The sequence below is a fragment of the Enoplosus armatus genome, chromosome 16 (genome assembly GCF_043641665.1).
Source record: "Enoplosus armatus isolate fEnoArm2 chromosome 16, fEnoArm2.hap1, whole genome shotgun sequence".
NCBI lineage: Eukaryota > Metazoa > Chordata > Actinopteri > Centrarchiformes > Enoplosidae > Enoplosus > Enoplosus armatus.
Window position 1 is genome coordinate 10,369,897 of NC_092195.1, and position 21,684 is coordinate 10,391,580.

Sequence of the window (21,684 nt, forward strand, 5' to 3'; positions counted from 1 at the left end):
GGAGGGGAGAGAGAGGGAGTGGCAGTGGATGCAGTGAGCACAGCCGGTGGATTGGCTACTGAAAAGTGACAGACCAATCCAACAGGACGGCGGAGAGTGTGAGGTCACACGCAAACTCAGGCGTGGCATGCCGTTAGAAAACTGTCTGTCGCACACTCTGCATGCCTGTGTTTATGTTTGAGTGTGCATATCCACGTGTGTTTATCCCGTCTTTATCTCTCAACTTATTTAAAAGATTAGATTTAATATCCGTGACTGTTAAAATGTGTTTTAACAAATAAGATCCTTGTCTTTGTTTTGGCAGAATCCGGTACAGTGAAGGATGGTGGGATAAACAAAGTATGTGAAACCAAAGTAAAATCAAAGTGGGTGAATAATGAATCTATTTGAAATGATTACAAATGGGTGCTGTGCATCTTTGTGTGAGCTCTTGCGCTGCATGCAATCATACCTTACTGTGAGGGTCTGCAAACATTCTGGTGAAGATTTCACACAGCCTCTTCAACTCTACCCGACTGCAAAAACAAACACAGTTAGATGAAAATCAGCAATCAAAGTATCCTTTGAAAACACAATCGACTGTTCTTTGGCTGACCTGAGGGTGCGTTGGTTCTTGAGCAGCGCCTGTAGGCCCAACAGCCCCTCCTTCCTCTCTGACCAGTTGGCACTGGCACAACGGTTCAGCACCTGGCAAGAACCACAAACACAGAAACACACAAAGGCATGTTGAGTCTTCTATATAGGGGGGAGAAATCATAGTAAGATATACTGAGCTTGATACTGAAGTCATTTTCAGATTTCAGATTTAAAGGGAAGGAAACAATTAAGTCAGTACAAGTGTGGAATCGAACTGAAACTCAGTATCAAAGACAGCATGAATCTCAGTGATCAAATTCCTGCATTATGGCACTTGTAACCAGACTTGTTTATAGCTCAATCAAGGCCTCAAAAGTCTACACTGATGACATGAACTTAAAGTCTGATTACTGCAGATACACGGTATACTTCTTCATTTAAAATATGTGCATGGCTGAGCAAATGCAAGGCTTCAAATCTGATGTTTTTCAAATGTAATGAACTTAACAGTACTTACAATATGTAACATGTAGAGTGATTTATGATAAGCAGTATGAACTGCAGTAGAGCATTTTCTGCATGCCATTGGAGGCTAGACATACACGGCTGGATAAAAGACAAGATGCACCATAATGGTGTTTTTGTATGTGCACTGCTGTTTGGCACAGTGTCTTTTTGATACTTGTCACTTGGCCGAATGACTACCTGGTTGACAGAGTTTTCTGCTGTGCTGCTGTTGCCACTAACCTCGGCTACGTCTTCTGTCTGTCTCATGTAGGTGGGGATGGCTCCTCCGTTCCTGGAGCTGTATGACCTCTCTGAACAGGCGCTGGATGCATCACTGTTAGCATCATCATCGGAGTACATGCCATAGTTTTCGTACCGCCGCCGTGCTGGCTTCTTCTGCAGGTGAAGGACAGCAATGGGAAGGACATGAAATTAAACTGAAAGTGAAGACAGAGCAAAACAAGGCACAGGCAGAAAACATGCTCCTCACACACCTAGCTAGACAGAACACAAACACAGCTAAACACACACAACACACAGGTATGAGGCGGGAGAAGAAGCTGACCTTGGACCGCATGTCTCCCAACAGCTGACAGCATTAAACAGAGGTAGAACCAGGGGTTAGTTAACACACACACACTCCAGGAGGTGTGAGCTGCACATGGTGACAGCTTACTGAAATGTGCAAAGAGTTGTTATGTGTTTTTTTTATGTATATGTGTTGGGAAGTATATTCATACCAGTGCATCTGCTAGAGCCTCTTCTACGTCGGAGCCCGTGTTGAGGACCCTCATGGCACTGACTGAAGAAGAGAGACGACTGGACTGACTGATGCCAAAACCTGATCCTGTAGAAAATCAGACAGATAGAAAGAGTGGAAGGAAGAGGGATAGCAGGAGAGAGAAATTTAGACTTGAGACCTAAAATTACAAACCCCCTTCTTTCAGTCATCAAGCCGTCTCTCTCACATTTCTCCATGGATGATGAACCATTCTCCATCATCCATTCCCTGACATTTACTCAACCCACACACGCTACATTTCCCATGAGCCGACCCTGTAAGTTGATGGGATGACTTGTTAGGTGACATTGCAGGAGCCACTGGGGGAGAAAGAATGATTGACAGAAAACACAGGAGTTGGTGTCCCTGCAGAGCTAAATAAAGAAAACAAATGGGCACTGATAAAACTGGCAGAATGGTTGTCAACTGGCAACTGAATGGGCGGAAACATGCGATTCCACTGGAAGGTTCGACATCCTGGAGCAGAATGTAAAAAAAAAAAACACGGAGGCTGATGGACAAGAAAAGAAACAGGCTGACAAATAATATAGGAGATGCGTGGCACTACAGAGAACAAAAGGAAAACGGAGCAAACAAAAATTAAGGCGGTGGGTGGGTGAGGTACGGAGAAATAGATGTACTCAGCCTTCACCTGCAGCCCCAAAAGTATCAGGGGTGTGGAGAGCTCCGGTGGAGCGAGAGTAGCTCCGCGTTGCTGCAACCAAGATTAAAACACACATAGAGTTTAACACTCACTCACACGCACACACACACACACACACACACACGATAGACACACCCAACCCTAACACTGACCGAACAGTGTGTCAGTAGAAAGAAAGGCTGAAAAACATGCAAGTGATTGCAGTTTAGTTTAGTTTAGTTCAAATCAGATACTGAATTAAAATAAAAGCCTACGTTTCTTTGGTTTAACTTAAGAAAAGAAAGGTTTCTCTTCTCCCTTGATGCCTTACTCATCCCTCCTGGGTATCTTTCCACTACTGCTACTCACCAAGAGGTGTGAAGGAGCGTACGGGGCTGGTGTCCCGGCTGCTCTCCCTGCTGGCCTCTCTGCTGCAGCCCTGACTCATACTGGGCCGAGGGATACGACTGCCCCGAGCTAACGCCGCAGGGAAAGGTAGAGCAGCGGAGGGAAGAAACGTGGTAGTAAGGACACAAAGGACAAGGGGAAGGGACGTGAAGAAGACAACAACAAAAAGACAAAGAAGACAAACATGAGCAGTGACAAAGAAGAGAGAAGGTACATGAATAAAGACATAAATAAGACAGAACAGACAAAAGTGACAAACTGACAGAAACAAGAAAGAATATGAGCACAGGTCTACAGGCCCTGAGGGGGCATCTCAACCGATTTTAGTCACTTCTTTTTAGTGATTTTAGAGCAAGACCCCATCAACATTTCCCCAAAAGAGCCCAATGGGACGTCTTTAAATTGCTTGATTTGTCTGACTAATGGTCCAAGATATTTGGGTTTACTTTCATAGTTTACAGTAAAAAGTCACATTTCAGAAGCTTAAAACAGTGAATTTTGGGCATATTTGCTTAAAAAATGCAATTTTCAATTATCAAAACTGTTGCACATTTTCTGTTGATTGACTAATTGTTTCAGCTGTAGATGAGATGCACCCAAAAGAAGCACAGGACTGCTGGACTCACATTTAGATTAAACAGACTGATAATCACATACACTCAGGCGATCACCCTGCATCTCTCTCTCACACACTCACACACACACACACACACACAAAGAGAATAGAAAAGGAAGTGATTCGAGATGAATTTAGCGATCGAGGGGTGGGCGAGGGGAGGATCTGCGTTTTCATCGCAATCAACTTGACCGTTCATTGCTCTGTTCATCAGCCCAGCCAATCAGGGTTAATCACAGCCTATTAAAGGGTTACAAAGCCCTGATGAAGCTTCGCTGATCCTGCTAGAAGGCTCGTTCACTGGCCATTGACAACAGGTTAGTAAAGAGAGGGCCGTGGACATCTGCTGATCACAGGCACCCATCACCATTAACAACACAGCCATGAAGTCAGAGACAGGTTAGAAAGATGGGCTCTATGAGGCTGAGGCGGTGAGCTACAGCTTGATGGAGGGATTGGGAAGGCGGGAGAGATTGTGAGATTTTGTAGTGATGAATGGAGATAAAAGAGTGAGGAATGAAGGGATGATTTTAAGATTAGGAGAGTAAGTGAGGATGAGAATAGATGGATTAAGGTAAAGGGATGGATAGCAGGATGGTCTGGTCGATGTCGGAGCCTTACCTCCTCTGCTCGCGCCGTTGTAGATGGAACTAATGCTGGAAGGAGCTAGACGACAGAAGCAGCAAGGGCAGAAAGAGAAGGAGGACAGGGAAAAGAACAGAGGAGGAAAAGGTGAACAGGGGAGCAGGAGGGGGAAAAAAGTTGAGTTGAGATCCAAAGATATATGGACGATTGGATGTAGTTGTGTGTGCTGCTTGTAAGGCATCACCGAGTGTGTAAAGCTCAAAGCTGGTCTAGGTAATGTTTTTTATATGTTCGTGAACCTTAAGCCAATCGTTCTGGATCATGGGAGTTCCCTTCAGAGCTGCAGCACTTCCAACAGTCAGCACTGTCGCTAAGATTAAGACTATACAGTCTGGAGGGGGTCCAATCAAAGCGATTGAGAATGTTAAACTGGATTAATCTAATCTTGATGTCTCTTGATATCCTTGTAATATTTTCACATATACTGTATGATCCCAATCTGCGGTCCAAGGTAACATCAAAGCATACACTGTCTGAAAGTGTACTTACCAACAGACAGGCGGGTGGGGGAGGAGTCTCTGGAGCAGCCCTGGCTGCGGGGGATGCGGCTGCGTCTGTGTCCGTCCCCGCTGGACCCAGCCAGCACCCTGTGGGCCCCTGAGCTCATGGTGCTCAGGGCCGTACTCGTCAGCACGCGACCTGGGGAGCCACTCCGACTGCCGGCTTCAGAGAGAAGAGGACAAAATACAAAGAACGGAGAGAAAGTAAAGTCAGAGTCTTACTCAGGCAACACGTGTCATATAACTACTGAGAAACATAACCAATGTTTGTCCCCCTCTAACGTGAGGATCTTATTTTAACTCTCCACTTAGTGGCACTTGTTTCCAAGCTCTTTTTGGTAAATGTTGTAACATACAGTATTTATATCAAAGAATAGACGAAACTTAATGACAAACTCTGCAGTGTTTTATGTCATTGGAAAGAGGATTCTTGGGGCTAGGAGAGCTGAAAACCACACCAGGAGTAAAGTGCATTTTACAAAGTACGATGACTTAAGATTTGAAGTGCTGACACCTACTTGTACAAAATCTTTCATATAAATAAAACATAATAAATACATTTAAATTGAATAATATAATGTCATAAAAGTGACATTTTGACAACATGGTGACAGACAACTCTCATGTCTTTTTGGAGACATAGGGTAATAATAACTTATAACAAATAAATAATAATAATTAATATATCAAATTTGATAACAGAGGTCATAATTTCTCCCCCCCATGACATCCTGTCTCCAAATGCAAAGCCCACGGTGTGTCTAATTCTACAATGACTCACATTACTATCAACCTGACGACAAACAGTTGAGGAGAAGCTGCTCTGAAGTACTGAATACACGAAGAGGCTCAACACATGAAGCTGGACCTTAATTGATTTCAACATGACTGAAAATGAGCAAGCAGACCAGACTCTCTCTCTCCCTCTCTCCCACTGACACACAACAACTCAACTAAAGCCACACACACAAACTCAACACATGAAAAGTACCTAATGACACAGAGCTAAATACATCTAAATAACAGGACTATTCTGGTATTTTCAGGGCATCATGATCACCACTTGTAACCTTTACAGATATACAGCAGCTGATAATTTATATTTATTTATTTATGTTATACTTGGAACTACTATGACCTTTGTTATATTTTCCAGTTAACTCTCTATATTTACAGTTACATAAAGTTAATGTGGATTCTATAAATGTCAGAGTATTACAAAAATATAACTTTCACAAACTGTTAATAAGATAGATATTAGTACATCAAACAAAACTACAAAATTTTCAGAGTAATTTTCTTGGGTTTTAAAAATCCATATTTTGGACAACTGAATTCCAGTAGGGAAAGGTCTTTGTCCTTTTTACAGGGGACAAAACATTGTCTTCGTCTTCCAGGCACACATTAGAGTGCAGAAACACAAGGCTCCCAAAGCAGTGTGATTAGCATGATCATAGAACAGCCATGTTAACAGTCTGTGACTACAAATCCCAGCATGCCTCAGCCAGAGTGGGAGGAGCCTTAAGTGACCTTTCTGGATGCACGTGAAGGAGGGGGAAGTCAGGGCAACAGAGGAAAGGCAGTAAAGATAAAGAGAGCGGGTAAAAAGAAGTAGCGTTGTAATCTTACCACCAACAGGGGTAGCAGACTGAGATCCTGAGCCATTAAGCCCATTGGTTGGGAGGAGGGGGAAAGCAGAGGCGAGGGGGAAGGAACAGCAGATTAAACCAGATGCATTATGGGTGTTAGCGCAAAAAAGCATCATGGGAGTCAGAACACAGAGTACGATGGGAGCGCATCCTGGTGTTCCATATCAAGAATGAAGGCGAAGCTGAAGCACTTTGATTAAATAAATCAATTTATTTAAGAGAAAACAACTATTGAAAGATGTGTTGCTAAAACAAACACACACACTGAACCAGCTGCAGATGATAGCCTGGGAAAAGCAGTGCATGTTGGGACACAGCTGGCATATGTATGAAGCAAAGCCTGTTCACAATGAGGAAAGGAAAATGCCCAAATATAGGAAATATGCTCAAAAATATCCATCCACTCACACACATACGTAGAAATCGTTCTCAGCCTCTGTTCAGCTGCCATTTCCTCTGTTTCTGTTAGTATGCTAACAGAAACAACTGATTGGTGCACCGGGCTGTGGTCCAATCACTGTCCGGCACCAAAGCCATCACGCTAATAAGCAGCAAGTATTTTTGGAAAGCAGTTACACACAAATCTGCTTTATGTGTTGCAATAGTAGCTAGCTCAGTGGCTTGACTGAAGTATTTTTAATAACTTAAATGACAGCCAGAGCCAGGCTAGAGCAGCAGAAATAAACTGTCCACCACACCACATCCTCAGTGATGAGACACAGCATGCATAGAAAAACACACACTCTAGGACACACATACACACACACTAACTCAGTCACTCACTTCCTCTTTACACAAAACACCTTGATCAGAATGAGAGCAATAGCAGGTGGGCCACCACTCCCACTGTGGTACACAGAAAGACACACTCTGACTCTGACACACAAACAGAGTACCTGGTGTGCAATCGGATTCGTCGGAACCTGAAGGCACAAAAACATTTACATGGAGCTTATCGTCACCGTAAAGGCAACAAGAACGGAAACTCCACAAAAAGGGCCTAAGAAACTAGAAACACACACTCCCAAGAAGCTCACACACACCATTTCTGTTGCTGTATGTGTTTAAGTAAGTAGACTTGATACCCAGAATGTTTCACTCACAGCTGGGTGTAAGTCATGCTGTGTGTTCGGTGGGAGGGGTTACATACGTTGTGACTGGGAGACCATCTTGGTGCGGCTGCGTCCTCGTGAGTCCACCTGGCTAGACACGCTGCTGGCGGTGGACAAGGGCTGCTTGGTACGTACACGGCCTGAATGTGTGCGGAGGGAAAAATATGGTAAGAATACAAACAAACAAAAAACACATTGCTGTGCTTCCTACGCCAACACATCTAGTCACAAACTGTTTGCAGCTGAATGAAGCGAGAACCTAAGAAGCACTACAGCCGACAATGAGCTACTAATGCTGGAAGCTGCTGAACGAACGTCAGATCCTAAACTAAACACTCAGCCAGGTGCACACACATCAATACACCAGGGATGCTTCAGTGGATTAGGAATCAGTCTCAGTAAGTACGTAAATCTGTAACAAATCATGACTAAACTAGTTAATTATCTCTAAGTATTGATTGCTTAGACGAAAATATCAGCAAACATTTTGTGAGTCATTGTGAGATTTTACTGCAACCCTCTTCATTCATATCATTCACTTAAGCCTCTGCAGTGCGTCATCCGATCCACTTACAACTGCAATCTGTTAACACATTCTTCCTTTAAAATACTTGTTCCTAAGCACTACTAAGAAAACAATCAATACATAATTGAATTGTACAAATAATATTGGATCTGTGATGGCACATTTCAAGATTTAGAAACTTTTTATTTGTATTTTAGATTTGCAGTGTTTTTAAAGGGTACTACAGTACAATAATTTCAATATATTGATTCCTGGTGATATCAATTTTGTCTATGTTTCCAACTAGAACATCCCTAAAAACATGCCCACACATACATCCAGCTAACCACAATCTTACCATTGTCTGACCTGGTCCCTACAGACAGACAAAGAAGGAGCAGGTTGTAAACAACACATTTCACCTGATACTGTATGTGTATAATAACACTACGACAACACGTATCCTAATAAAACCTCAATGGCTGAATGATACAGTTTAATGCAGGCGTTGATGGTTAGACCATTTCTGTATTAAAAATAAGATTGTAGTAAAGCAGAATATGATCTTAGATGTGTAATTAATTTGATTCTTGATGTGCTGAGTAGGATGGTGATACAAATGAGGGTTGAATGTAAGGCTGACAGCAGGTGGCGCTGTGGCCTCACACTGCAACAAAAGGAGTTGACATGGACTGGTGGACTGGAATGAAGTGTGGAAAGGGAAAAGAACAGAAAGAAAAAAGAAAAGCATGAGAAGTTTGTCGCTGGTGAAGCAGAGTGAGATGATCTTACCATCCGTTTTATCAGAGGCATCATCTTTAGTGGCAGAGAAAGAGAGAGAGAGAGAGAGAGAGAGAGAGAGAGAGAGAGAGAGAGAGAGAGGAGGAAATAAAAGGGAAGAAACGAAAAGCAAAGGATTGACACAAATGATTAGTAAAAGTAAGAGATACAAAAGGAAAAGGAACCCAAGAAAGGGAAAATGAAAATTGAACAGAGTGTCAGTAAGAAGGAAACACAAAATAATGAAAAGGAAAAAAGAATGTAAGACAGAAAAGAGGAGGAGAGACAAGAAAAGAGAGGAGCACAGTGTGTATTAATTACAGAACATCTGTTTAACAGAGAACCATGCAGATGCAGTGGTCAACAAAACAGAAACAGAGAGACAAACCAACACAGAGGATGATATTCAACTACAGAACATGCACACAGAGAATATCCACACCAGGGTATAGGATACATTAACAGGCAATGAGCAGGCAGCAGGAGAGAGGAGAGGAGCAGAGAGGAGAAAGGCCAGTCCAAGCACTGAGGTGTGTGAGAGTGTAGGTCCATCCTTATACACTGTTTTGTAGAAGTGGTGAGCTTTTATAGGGGATAACTTTTACTTTAGAAGCACAACTTCTGAGCTGATCTGAGACGACTCCTCAGATGGAGTCTCCATCTATGTCTGACATCCTGCTGATCACATGCTGACCGATGTCTGCACTGTTTGGTTAGTCATCCAAATTGACTGACAGGGCCCTTACCCAATGAGGAGTAGGAGCCAGGGGGCAGACGCCCCGCTGCCCTGGCCTGTCCGACGTTCCGGTGCTTAGCGACTGCTGCTGCGTTTACATCCACGTCGCTGCGGGAACGCTGCAGGGAGGCCGACGACAGCCCACCCTTTGAACCCGCAGGGACTGATAGAGCAGGAGGAGGATGAGGAGGATGAGGAGGAGGAGCGTGTTGGAGAAGGGATGGGAAGTGATGAAGGGATATATATATATACACATCACAAACGCATGCAGCCACCACACTACGCAGACACAATACTGATACCATACAGAAATACACAAACAGCCAGACACATATACGCATAAATGTGCGCACATGTGTGTAGTAACATAAAAACACAACAGGGTGTGGCTGTACGGGGCTGGACACAGGCAGATGTAAATGACAATGATGGGAAATGGCTCTGTAGGAGCTGATGTTTGTCACAGTGTATGTGTGTTTTCACAGGAGCGAGTGAACATGAGATTATGTGTTTGAGAGAGTGTGTGTGCGCGCGCATATGTGTGTGTATGCACTTGACTCACCTCGCCCTGGAGCTGCTGACCATTTAGAAGTCAGGGGCCGACTGACAGAAGAGGGAGAAAAGTAGGTCAGTCCACAACAAAACAACACACACAAAAAATAACAGTGACAGCGTAGTGTAAAAAAAATAATAATTCAATGAAGTTAAGTGGAGTGGAAGTAGACTGCATTCTACATGTATTGTGTAGAGATCAACGCAAAAAGCTTAATCCATCCACTTCAAATGTAAACAAATACACACTAAAGAGAAAAGCCATTCTTTACCATAACATTTTGTGGGCAGCACTGAATTCTGCTTATTCTCTGAGCCTCAGCCACAGACTTCAAACTATATACTTCCACACTGAACACTATTCACTGACAGCATATAATATAAACCAGTGTAGCAGGAAAGCACATCTTTCTACTCTGTTCTAATTTCAGCTGGCTTTGGTTTTCATTTTGCCAGTGAAATACAATGAAGAGGAGGCAAAACAATGACAACTCAAAAATGCTGGGGTTAGACTGAGGATGTAATGCCCTCAATAACCTTCTAGGAATTTCTTTGTTCAACTTCTGCAAAGCCTCAATTCAAGTGGATGGAGTTACTGGGGATTTGTGTTTTTCTAAAGACGAGGGTCCACTTTAATTCATCAGAATTATCTCCTTTACTGATGCATACAGTGGGAAAGCTGGAGGAGAAAACGTAAAGTAAACTGAGGAGATTTGATCCATGTATAGAAAGGGTGTCCAACAGGGGAGTGTAGGTCCACAGATGGGGTCTTATAAAAACATTTCTCAAAATGATTCCTGCCAAAATTACATCAATCTTCATTTTCAAGCCTCAAAGGTAGTCTTAAAGTAAACCTCGAGGTCTGATGTATGGAGGAGCAGTGCTGAGTGTTCATTACTTGAGGCTTTCTTGAGAGGAGGACGAGGAGCGGTCACTCTGGGGAAGTGAGGCCACGCTGCCAGAGCTCTTCAGGCAGGACTGAAGGGTCCTCTGGTATGATGACTCCAAGGAGTTGTAGAGAGCGTCGGCCTCCCCTGGAAAGTGGTTTCTCAGACCCCAGTAGGCCCTGAGAGAGACAGGAGAAAGAAGAAAACAGAGACAGAAGTGGACAGAGAAAGAGAAGAGAGATGAAGAGAGACAAATGGAAAAGTGAGAGGGAGAAAAAAAGATGGGTGGTGGGAGGGAAAAAGATGATGGAGGAGGAATGAGGGGATACAGACAGGAAAAGGGGGGTGGTGAGATATTAATAACATTACTTGTTTTTCCATATAATTTAATTTTCAGAAATGCCTGAGTGTATGTGTGTGTCTTACTTGCGTGCCTCCACTCTGGCCTCTGAGTCTGCATCTCGAATTCCCTTCTTGATGCTCTCAACCAGAACTGCTGTGTGCCTGCAAGGGAGAGAGACGGAAATACAAAAAGGGTGTGAATAAGTAGAAAACCACACTAATGTGAATCCAGCTTTGCTCTGAACCATGTTGGAATCAATCCTCACCTCTCTAGAGAGTGGGTTTGCCATTCCTGCAGTAGAAGGTCCAAGAAGTCATAACAGCGCCTGGAGATGACACATCTTTATCATTCTCATTATCACAAAAAACATCACTTCACAGCATCCTCATAAGCATTTTATGATCTTATAGCTGTTAATTATTTGAGACCTGCTCATTACCACACTAGGCTTTTTATCACTGTAGTGTAACATCAGTGCCTTTATTAATCTCACCTTCTAACAGCCACAGACTTGGATGTGCAGTTACTGGTTATCAGGGGGATGAGCCTGGGGACGTGGGTGTGCTGCAGAGAGGAAGAGGAAGGTTGCGAAAGGGAAACATATCCAATAATCAGACTATAGCAGTAGCTCTTACACTGACCACAAAGAATCTCAACGAGGCCGTTGAAAGAGTTTTTATGTGTGTTTGCAAAACTCACCCGTATGATGATGCGGATAGCCGACACACCGGAGGTGGCCATGACTTTGGCACAGTTGGGGATGAGGTTGAACAGGACGGGAACAATGGCTTCTGCTCCATGGTCAAATTTATTCCCCAGCACTGATGAGAGGTAGCTACAAGAGCACACATGAATAGTAGTGAATGAGGGAGTGATTTTGGACACAGCCCACAAGCTAACTCTGACAATGTGTTTATCAGGATGATAGCATAAATAGTTCACAGCTCAGTTGGGATGTTTTACAACACACCCAACAACTTCTAAAACATGTACAGGTGACCACTGGAATTTTTAACTTTTCTTGCAGTATTTTGTATATTTTGTCAGACACATAATGTGTGTGACAGCAGTATCTGTAACCAACACTCACGCCACAGTGATGCAGGCCTCTCGGACAACTTGGGAGCGCAGGTCTTTAGCTGACAGTTTGAAGGCTCCATCCAGTAGCCGTAGGTGCTGGTAGAAACAGTCGTAAGTGGCTGCGCCCGCCACCAACAATGAGCGGATCTTCTTCAGCTGTAATAAATAAATAAATAAATAAAAATACATTAACCAAGCATCAAACCAAGCAGTTCCAAAGAAGGTCATTTCATTGATTTAACTAAAAAAAAGGAAATGCATTGAAGGTGAATCTACTGACAGCGATGGCTCTCTGGTCCCAGTCGTGTTTGTCATCGGAGCAGATCTCACGGATCTTATTCAGGTTGTCCTCAAGATCCCTCGATGAGTAGATCTGCATAGAGGCACAGTGAAGGAAAACAGGAGAGAAGGAAGGGAGCAGAGCAAATATGTTAAGGACAGAACAAAATCTGGCCTTGACAGCCTGTACCGTGTGGTTATTAAATGGGAAGTGTGTGATTGTCTGCATTTATGCTCCTGTGTGTCATTTACCTGGACAGTAGGGACATCTGTGAAGGCTTTAGTGAAGTCATCTTCATCAATTCCCCCCGCACTTTCCTTGGATACTAGAAAGATCAAAGAAGAGTCAATTAGTACATGTGTGTGCGCTCATTTATACGATAGCATTTCTGCTGTGGTTGTATTTTTGTGATTCTGGTTTAACTCACAAAAACGCAAGTCAATTACACACACACACACACACACACACACACACACACACACACACACACACACACACACACACACACACACACTAAAGTCAGTGGGAGCAGCCTGTGTTTTTAATGGACTTCCTGGCAGTAATGGGCATGTCAATCATATGTCTCTGGGGGCTGGAAGCTCTGCGGACCATACCTCCTACAACTCCTTACTGGGGAAGCAGAGAGAAGAGAGAAAGACGAGACAAAGATGGAGAAGAAGAAAAAAAGAAAAGAAAAGCGAGCAAGAAGAAGCTGAGAGCAATCCACTAGGATGAGAATATTAAAAAAGTCACACAGTTTAGAGAGAAGACGTTCACAGGAGAAGAAGAAGCTGAAGGGAAGGTGTAAACATGGTGGAGGAGGGTTGGGTATAAACAGAGAGAGGCAGAAGAAATGCATCCTCTCCTCCTTTTTCCCTGGGGCTGGTTTTCATATCAGGCTGTGCCAAAAAGACATGTCATGTCAAAACTCTACATGGTCCTAAGAGAGCAGGGGAACGTCGATGTAGCCAGCTGACTATCCGTAGGCATGCTGTTATTCGCAGGGAGTAACATGGTAGCAGCCTGGCCATGAAACCCACCTAACAGCACTCCTTCAGCATTTTCAATCATTTTTATTGCCAGCATTATGAAATGGAAAGGTTCATTGCATGTTATCAGGGTGAGCAGTTACGGCTGCAATAATAATCATAATTATGTTAGCTGATAGCTGATGCTTTCACAACTGTGAGAACTAACTTTGATATTAGAAACAAGTAGTTTTCAAGTATTTTATTCCTCATATAAACCAATTTGGGAGACCATAATGTAGAAGTATGATTCATTAACCAGCATTGTGAAAGAAATTGTACTGCTGTGATTGAAGACTGCTGATATAAAGCAACCACTGTGGTCTTGAGTGAAGTCATGCCCTGGCACTTCATCCTTCCAGATACAGCTTTAGACTTTTTTGCTGCCAGTTATTGGCAAAATTGAAATATCTGTCTTCTGTCTGAGTCTTGCTGTCGGTGGGGGTGTTGCCAGAGTGTGTGGGAGTACTGTCATCTAAATGCAAATGAAGTGAATGGGGCCTCCCATCACCGCCATCATGGAATCTAGTCTGATATAGCAGAATAAAAGCCAGAAAAACTAATGCCCAAAAATGGAAATGGAAAACAAAATGACACAAAATGTTTACAGCTGCTACCACTTAAAAACAAGTGAGGGAATATCACAAATCTTTTCATCAAATTAAACTTAACGTGTCAAGGTTTTAGAGCTGTAGTTCTGGGTGTGAAAAATACCCAGCATGCCCTTGACTTCAGCCTCTAACAGCCACTCCATGATCAATAAGACTGTAATGATCCAAGAGACAAGAGATCACAGTCTTGTGTTTCCATCCAGCAGTGCAGTGTACTAGGACTCCGACAGACTGCTTGCTTGTAAAACACTTCCACCTACGAGTGCATGCGCCCATGTATATGTGACATTGCTGACACAGAAACATCAGCAGAAAATCGACTACATGGTTGTGGGAACACAGCTTTCTTCCGAGAGAGAGAGAGAGAGAGAGAGAGAGAGAGAGAGAGACGGACGAGAAAAATCAATACATGCAAAGACGAAGCAAACATAACACTCCAGCCATCTACAGCAGGAAGAAGACTTGAGAGAGGAGGAGACTCTCTCAATGGGAAGGATGATTATAAACTGTCTCAAAGGCAGACGACCACAGATATGAGGCTGATGATAAGAACATGAGAGTGTATCAGATTTCTGAGGAGACGCAGAGGGAGTGTGTCACTGTGGGCTGCCACATCTTCTCACTCGAGTCTTTTTGCTTCTCCTAACAGCCCCCGTAGTGTGTCCCTATTCTGTGACCACCAGTAATTTACTGTCAGAGAACATTTATGTACAAGGCTGCATCTACATCCTGAAAAATGTGACCTACACTGAATTGTCTCTGAGGACATTAAAGGTTTGCAAGGGTGATTTTGTTTGTTAAATTATTTCACATGCATTTAGGCCAAAAAGAAGAACCTGAAGGGCACAGACACCTTTGAAACACAATTTCAAAACTGCAAAGAATGTAAAAATAATTTTGTAATTAGGTTTAAGAAAAATACACATTGTAACTGTAAACTTATAGATAAGACTGTCAGACACAAACTCCTAGTGGCACCAAACTAGTAGACAGCTCAAGTTCAGGTTGTAGTTATCGGAAAATATTACAACAATAACCAACATTTAATTCCTGTTGCCGTGGTCCAGCTGTATATTGACTAATGTGATTCCATCCTGGAAGTTCGCTACCATTAATTAAAGTTCTTGTCTGTACAAAACAGTAATTTCCTCACAAAAGGAAGACACAGCTAAATTCTTAATTCTCAAGTATTTCTGCATTCAGTAAACTCTAAATAATCAAATAGTGACACATATAAATGTGATGCACACTGGAAAACTGGTTATGGTAACTTCCACATAGATAAAAACAGCGCTTGCCAATTGTAATGATGTATGTGTAAATGTACAGCAAGTGAAGTACCTAGCTTGCTACCGGTAGCGCTGGGTCTGCGTGCAGTGGAGGACTCTGCCTTCTTGGGAACTTTTGGGACCTTGAAGGCAGCCTGGGCTGAGGAAGAACGATTCCCATCCACACTGTCATCATCCTCAAAACTACGATCTGGAAGGAGAGGACAGAGAGCAGAGTGTTACCATCCACACTGTATGGTTCAAACTTTTTGCAAAGTCTTAGCAAATGTTATTCTTGAGTCAAGTTCAGAGTTTCCACAGCAACGATACACAATATTGTAAATCATTATCATCAAAAACACAGTGGAAATATTTGATTTATCAATCAATATGCAATCATTATAAACTATAATAAAATAGTCATAAAAAAAAGGTTGACAACTAATCTCAACAAACAATTACTATGTTGAAATCTGGTTTCCAAAATGTTAAATAAAGAAGTATTAATTATTCAAACCCTCATTTTATAGCACATTGGATTTTATTTGCCCCTTTTATGTTGAGCATAAAAAGCTTAAGGCCATTTGAAGACAGTGAACGCTAGAAAGTAAAGTAAAAATGAGAAGCAAAGAACGGAGGAGGCTGTAGTCTACAGAGAGCTTTGTCAGGAATCACTAAATCAATACTAATTACAAACACACCACTGGTTAGAAGAAAAAAAAAAGCAAACTCACACACACATATATACGACCACTTCTAAGAGCCCAAAAACAATGAATGATCAAGATGTCCACCCATGCAACTAGTGACCAACAGAACTCTCTGGAAACCCTCAATCTGCATGCTGGCACAAAACAAGCTAGCTGGAAAAGCTAGCATTGAAACTTGAGACACTCTTGCAACAATGGCGCAGCATTTTGAACATGACATCTACCAGCTTGTGGACGACACACATACACACACGAGTCGACTGTGGAGATGAAACTGTTGGCATAGGAATGCAGTTGCGCTCTGGTCGCTCTGACAACCAGCCGTGGAGAAATGCGACAAAGCCACCACCCTACACCTTGACTGATACATCGACTTACCTACACAGGCAACACGCAAAATCAATTGACAGGCGTGCGTGTGTGTACATACAAGCCAAATGTTCACAGTGGTTGCAGAGCCCATTGTGTCAAGCTCAGTAAATGTTAAGTGGAGATGTAAAGAAGCAGACATATACATCCTTTGCCGTGAAACAACATTCATCGAGAGACACACACACACACACACACACACACACACACACAAACACAGGTCCATCCCTGCACTCACAGTCACAGATCCGCTGGCAGATAAGTCGCCTCATGCTTCTGGGAGGGCGTGGTATTAGGGTCCCCCCTCTTCTCCAAGCTGTACCCCAAGACACATACACACACCTCACACACACTTCATAGTGGGGCTAAGGCTGCACACACATATACACCTCACATCGCTGTTCGACAACCCCTCCACCCATACAAGTGCCGGCATTTTCTTTCACTCACACTCTCTCTCTCTCTCTCTATTTTCTATCCCTCCCTCTCCCAGCATCTCTCCTTCTTCCCTCAGCAGCCTCACAGCCAATCAGACGAGAGGTGACATCATAGTGTTGCAGCCAGTGCGGAGGCAGGACTATGAATGTGTGTGTGTGGTGGGAGAGAAAGGGAGAGACACACACACACACACACACACACACACCCCAGGAATATTAACAGGGCTTCTCTGTGTCCCTGCAAGACCAGCTAACCTAAACTCATTACCATTGACAACACACACTCTAGACTCTTACACCATCTCTTCTCTCTCTCTCTCTCTCTCTCTCTCTCTCTCTCTCTCTCTCTCTCTCTCTCTCTCTCTCTCTCTCTCTCTCTCTCTCTCTCTCTCTCTCTCTCTCTCTCTCTCTCTCTCTCTCTCTCTCTCTCTCTCTCTCTCTCTCTCTCTCTCTCTCTCTCTCTCTCTCTCTCTCTCTCACACACACACACACACACACACACACACACAATTGTCAACAACCTCTTAACACACTTTTTATGTTGCTACATTTACCTGTGAGACAAGAAACACATTTATCTATTCACTCATTCTTCACACACACACAAAAGAACAAAGGATGATGGAGCAATGATCAAAGGACGGGTGTGGGGAGGGTGAAGGGGGGAAAAGACCACACCCCTCCATCTGAGGCCTTGACCCTCCCAACCTCACCCAGACACACACATACAGTGCAGTCTGTAAGTATGTGAACAGTGACATGTTTTTGGCTGTTTTGACTCTGTAGTCTAGGACACTGCATCTGAAATGAAATCATTTATATGAAGTTCAGGTGCCTTTCAGCTTTAATTTGCATCCACATCAGATGAGGAGGGGAGAGATTGTAGCCCTTTATACATATAAACAAGCGGTTTCAGGAGAGGAAAATGTATAGACAAATTTACCATAACCCTAGAGAAAGGCATCATATTTAAAACTAGGCTATAAAAATGAAATCTTCAACCTATAGGCGGCAGCAGACACTTGGTATTTTGCCTGGTGAACCTCTTTCAGGCCTGTCCTACAGCCACCTTCACTTCTGGCTTGTTTTGGGGGGATTTTTGCATTCTGTTTGGTCAACAGCAAGTAAAATACATGCTCAGTTGGACTGAAGTCAGGTGACTGACCTATCCAGCTGCACTGTCCTAAAATTGAGGTGTTATAGATAAAAGATATAGAAAAAAAAAAGGCTACAATGTTTACTAGACTGTTCACCCAATATGAATGTGAACACCACCAAGTTCATTATTATTGTTTAATTTTGATATATTATATACAGTACATTTTAATATAATGTGACAGAATAAAGAGCCAAAATGAAATAAATAAATACTGTGTAACTATTATACACTGTATATGTACACACACTATATACAAGCATACACACATAAAAATCCTGGATACCTTTATGTAAAGTGACATTTATGTGATGCTTGGTCCTCCAATCATATCATGAGTGATCATTTTGTTTTGGGTTATAAATAACAGTTATGTGTCAGCATCATGGGGTCAAAGTTCAAGAGCCAAGAGTACTACAAGACCCTACTTTGCAGAATATACACCCTTATGAAACAGGTTCTTATATAAAATGAATGCAGAAGAAAATACAGAACAAATACAGAGATAGGCACTAATAGAACTGAATGAATTCACGGTATCAGACACCAGTTTAGTGAATTTAAGTGCTTTCTAACAAAACCCACGGGTCCATTAGTAATAATCAGTCTTGCATCAAGGGTCTTAGCATTGATTAGCATCGCTGTTTGCATGATTTGCATCTCCTGCTTTTGTCCAGTCAGACCCCGCGGGAGTAAATGTCTCTGGGTGAAGGGCAGAGCAAAGACACCAGAGAGAAAGAGAGAGAGAGAGCAAAAGAGAGAGAGAGAATCCCTTGTATAGAGCAGCCTGCACACATGCTGTTGCCATGGCAACATGTGCAGAGCAGCTTCTCAAATGAATAGAGCAGTAAACAGACAAAAAAAAAAAGATTTGCTGTGAGCCCACTTGCACACATCCACATATCCAATTTAGTTTAATCAACAGTTGGATTTGCGGTTTGTTCACTGACTTCATGTTAGTATATTAGATTAGGATGGATTGTGGTTTGATGGGGGGGCTCTTCCAGCAGCAACAGTGTCTCCAAAGATACACCACATTGCCAAATAATATGGCACAACATGCAAATAACAAGTCTATACACACATACACATATAGAAATAGACACACACGCAGTGAGAGATATCAGCTTCACCATGTACCAGGCAGCGTTGCCATGGAAACTCCAGGCCGAGATTCCCTCCTCTCTCCATTTCAGAAGAGGGGTCAATAAGAGGAGTGAAAGAGGAGAGAAGACGACTGGCTTAAATATACAGATCAGATAGTTCAGTCCAGAAATAACCAGTATATAATAATCAGTAGTCAAATTAAAGACACGTTAAAACACATCAGCAAAAAAAACCTGCACCAACGCCCCAGTGCATCAATCCCTAATCTGTGTGGGAATAAGCCAAGTTTTTTCCAGCCAAAAAACAAAGTATAATCTACATGCATGTGAGTAAAACACATGCATAGTTGTTCTGTTTCTCTGTCCCTATTTAAAGAGGAAAGGATAGAGGAAGTCTAACTGAAACACAAAGATTTCATCATGGTCTTGGGAAAGTCATTTAATGATTAAATCACAGATCTGTGAACACAAACGCAAACAAATACTCAGTTGTGACCACATGGTGGCAGCACTGGCTCTGTTCTCACCAAATTATTTTCTATGTTTAAAACATGCCAAGAAGCCTCAACACACAGAGGGACACAGCATGCCACTGCATTATAGACAGCAAAGCAACTCAACAGTAACGATTCATGAGATTAAGTTTGTATTTAAGGGTGAATGTATTGGGATAAATATACATTCTAACTTAGTACTGTATATAACAAATGGTAAAATATGATTGACGACACTGAAGTAAAGCCAACAACCCCTTCAAATAAAAACAGCCATACTGTACACCAACTACAGTTGAACTTCAATATGGCACAAATATAAATCTTTACTTTTGCTTGCTTCCCTGCTCATAGGTGACAAAACTATATAAAACCAAAGAAAACTAGAGGTTTTTATGACCAAACAGAGGAAGAATAATGGTGAGAAAGCAACAGGCACAGCTGAGGAAAAAAATATAATTTAGAAGCAGCTTCTGTTTACCTGGTACTAAAAAAAGATGTAAAAGGTCTTGAACCAGAGGAAGAAGCTTTTCAGTAAGGCAACACTACAAGTCTCAATATATTAGACCAATCATGGAAGTTCAAAATTTGACCTGCAAAGTTTGTGTACACTTTAGCCAGAAGCTTACACAATGTTTCGGTTAGTATAAACCTGCTTTTTCTCCATAGCAAATATAGTCACATTATTCTATGTAAACCTTGCTTAATCTTAGTGGCAGAGAGTTAAGAAAGGTCCAGTCAGTTAAGCTGTTTTAAAGCACTGGGACATCTTATCAACTGGAGCACTGCTACAAACACCATCACACGTATTAGAGCTGAAAATCTCAACATGCGACTCAGATCACAACCAGACATCTTCTCAGGAATGAGACTTACTGCACAGAGAACCTGTGTTTGTGCTGATCTGCTTTAAGCTACAGGGGAACAGGCAATGTCACATACTCCCCACTCAGGACCATGTGACAGTGTGTGCAGAGTCTCGTGCAAAAGATGACACATATTTTGATATTTTTTGACACAGCACAGCCCTCATAAGAGAATGACTACAAGTGAAAAGAAGAACATGAGCAGCACTGCAAGAAGTGGGACAAAAGCTGTTAAAAAGCTCATGACTGCACCAGCTCCAAAGTAAACTACAAGAGGTATGTGTGTCAATAGAAAACTAGACTATGAAACCCACAGCTATTCCTGCAGCTGTCCAACTAAAGTTTATAGGCAAGTAGAACAGAAAAGTACTATTACTATCTCTTTAGAGTTTAGTGATTATTATGAGAGGACTACTACTACTACTACAAAATCAAAATAGACCCACAATGAGAAACATATAACCACAATACATAGAAGTAAATATAACTCGATTGCGTAATAATAGGTCACTAATTAGTCCAAAAGGAGGTTATTACACAGGAAGAAATGCAGCAAGAAATATAGCAAATATAAAGGCAGTAATCTTACAGGAGACATGTGTGTTTTATACATCCACAATGGCACCTTTTTTTTTCTTAACAATACTGATCATAGAGTTCATTTGTAGATATTTAACATACAAATGGCAGATGATCAGATGCTTCACTTTCAGCCACCCAGCTGTTTCTGGGACGGAGAAAGGGGGAGGGAAGAGAGAGAGAGACACACACTTGAGGTTCAGGCCTCTAATACGAGACAGAGCGCTCCATTTCCAGCCCAGCTCAGGGAAAATGAGCAAACACACACACACACACAGACACACACACACAGACACACACAGACACACACACACACACACACACACACACACACACACACAGACACACACAGACACACACACACACACACACACACACACACACACACACACACACACACGTATAACTTCAAGTCTCAATTCCAAGTCGGGGAAAGGGATAAACCATAATATTCAGAGGA

At 42.4% G+C, this 21,684-nt stretch overlaps 1 protein-coding gene across 1 annotated transcript in view; it reads right to left on the minus strand.

Annotated features, from left to right (window-relative positions):
* clasp2 (cytoplasmic linker associated protein 2) overlaps positions 1-21,684 on the minus strand; it is a 52,938-nt gene that overhangs the window by 10,733 nt on the left and 20,521 nt on the right. The window contains exons 8-31 of the mRNA XM_070921396.1: positions 15,581-15,718; positions 12,852-12,925; positions 12,601-12,693; positions 12,331-12,476; positions 11,940-12,075; positions 11,734-11,804; positions 11,506-11,565; positions 11,324-11,401; positions 10,909-11,076; positions 10,021-10,061; positions 9,469-9,621; positions 8,735-8,758; positions 7,476-7,577; positions 7,222-7,248; positions 6,306-6,332; positions 4,666-4,839; positions 4,153-4,197; positions 2,877-2,984; positions 2,517-2,579; positions 1,824-1,930; positions 1,649-1,672; positions 1,324-1,479; positions 596-687; positions 452-515 (exon numbers count right to left, since the gene is read on the minus strand). Coding sequence (XP_070777497.1) covers positions 452-515; positions 596-687; positions 1,324-1,479; positions 1,649-1,672; positions 1,824-1,930; positions 2,517-2,579; positions 2,877-2,984; positions 4,153-4,197; positions 4,666-4,839; positions 6,306-6,332; positions 7,222-7,248; positions 7,476-7,577; positions 8,735-8,758; positions 9,469-9,621; positions 10,021-10,061; positions 10,909-11,076; positions 11,324-11,401; positions 11,506-11,565; positions 11,734-11,804; positions 11,940-12,075; positions 12,331-12,476; positions 12,601-12,693; positions 12,852-12,925; positions 15,581-15,718 — 2,171 coding nt within the window. The remainder of the gene's footprint in view (positions 1-451; positions 516-595; positions 688-1,323; positions 1,480-1,648; positions 1,673-1,823; positions 1,931-2,516; positions 2,580-2,876; positions 2,985-4,152; positions 4,198-4,665; positions 4,840-6,305; positions 6,333-7,221; positions 7,249-7,475; positions 7,578-8,734; positions 8,759-9,468; positions 9,622-10,020; positions 10,062-10,908; positions 11,077-11,323; positions 11,402-11,505; positions 11,566-11,733; positions 11,805-11,939; positions 12,076-12,330; positions 12,477-12,600; positions 12,694-12,851; positions 12,926-15,580; positions 15,719-21,684) is intronic.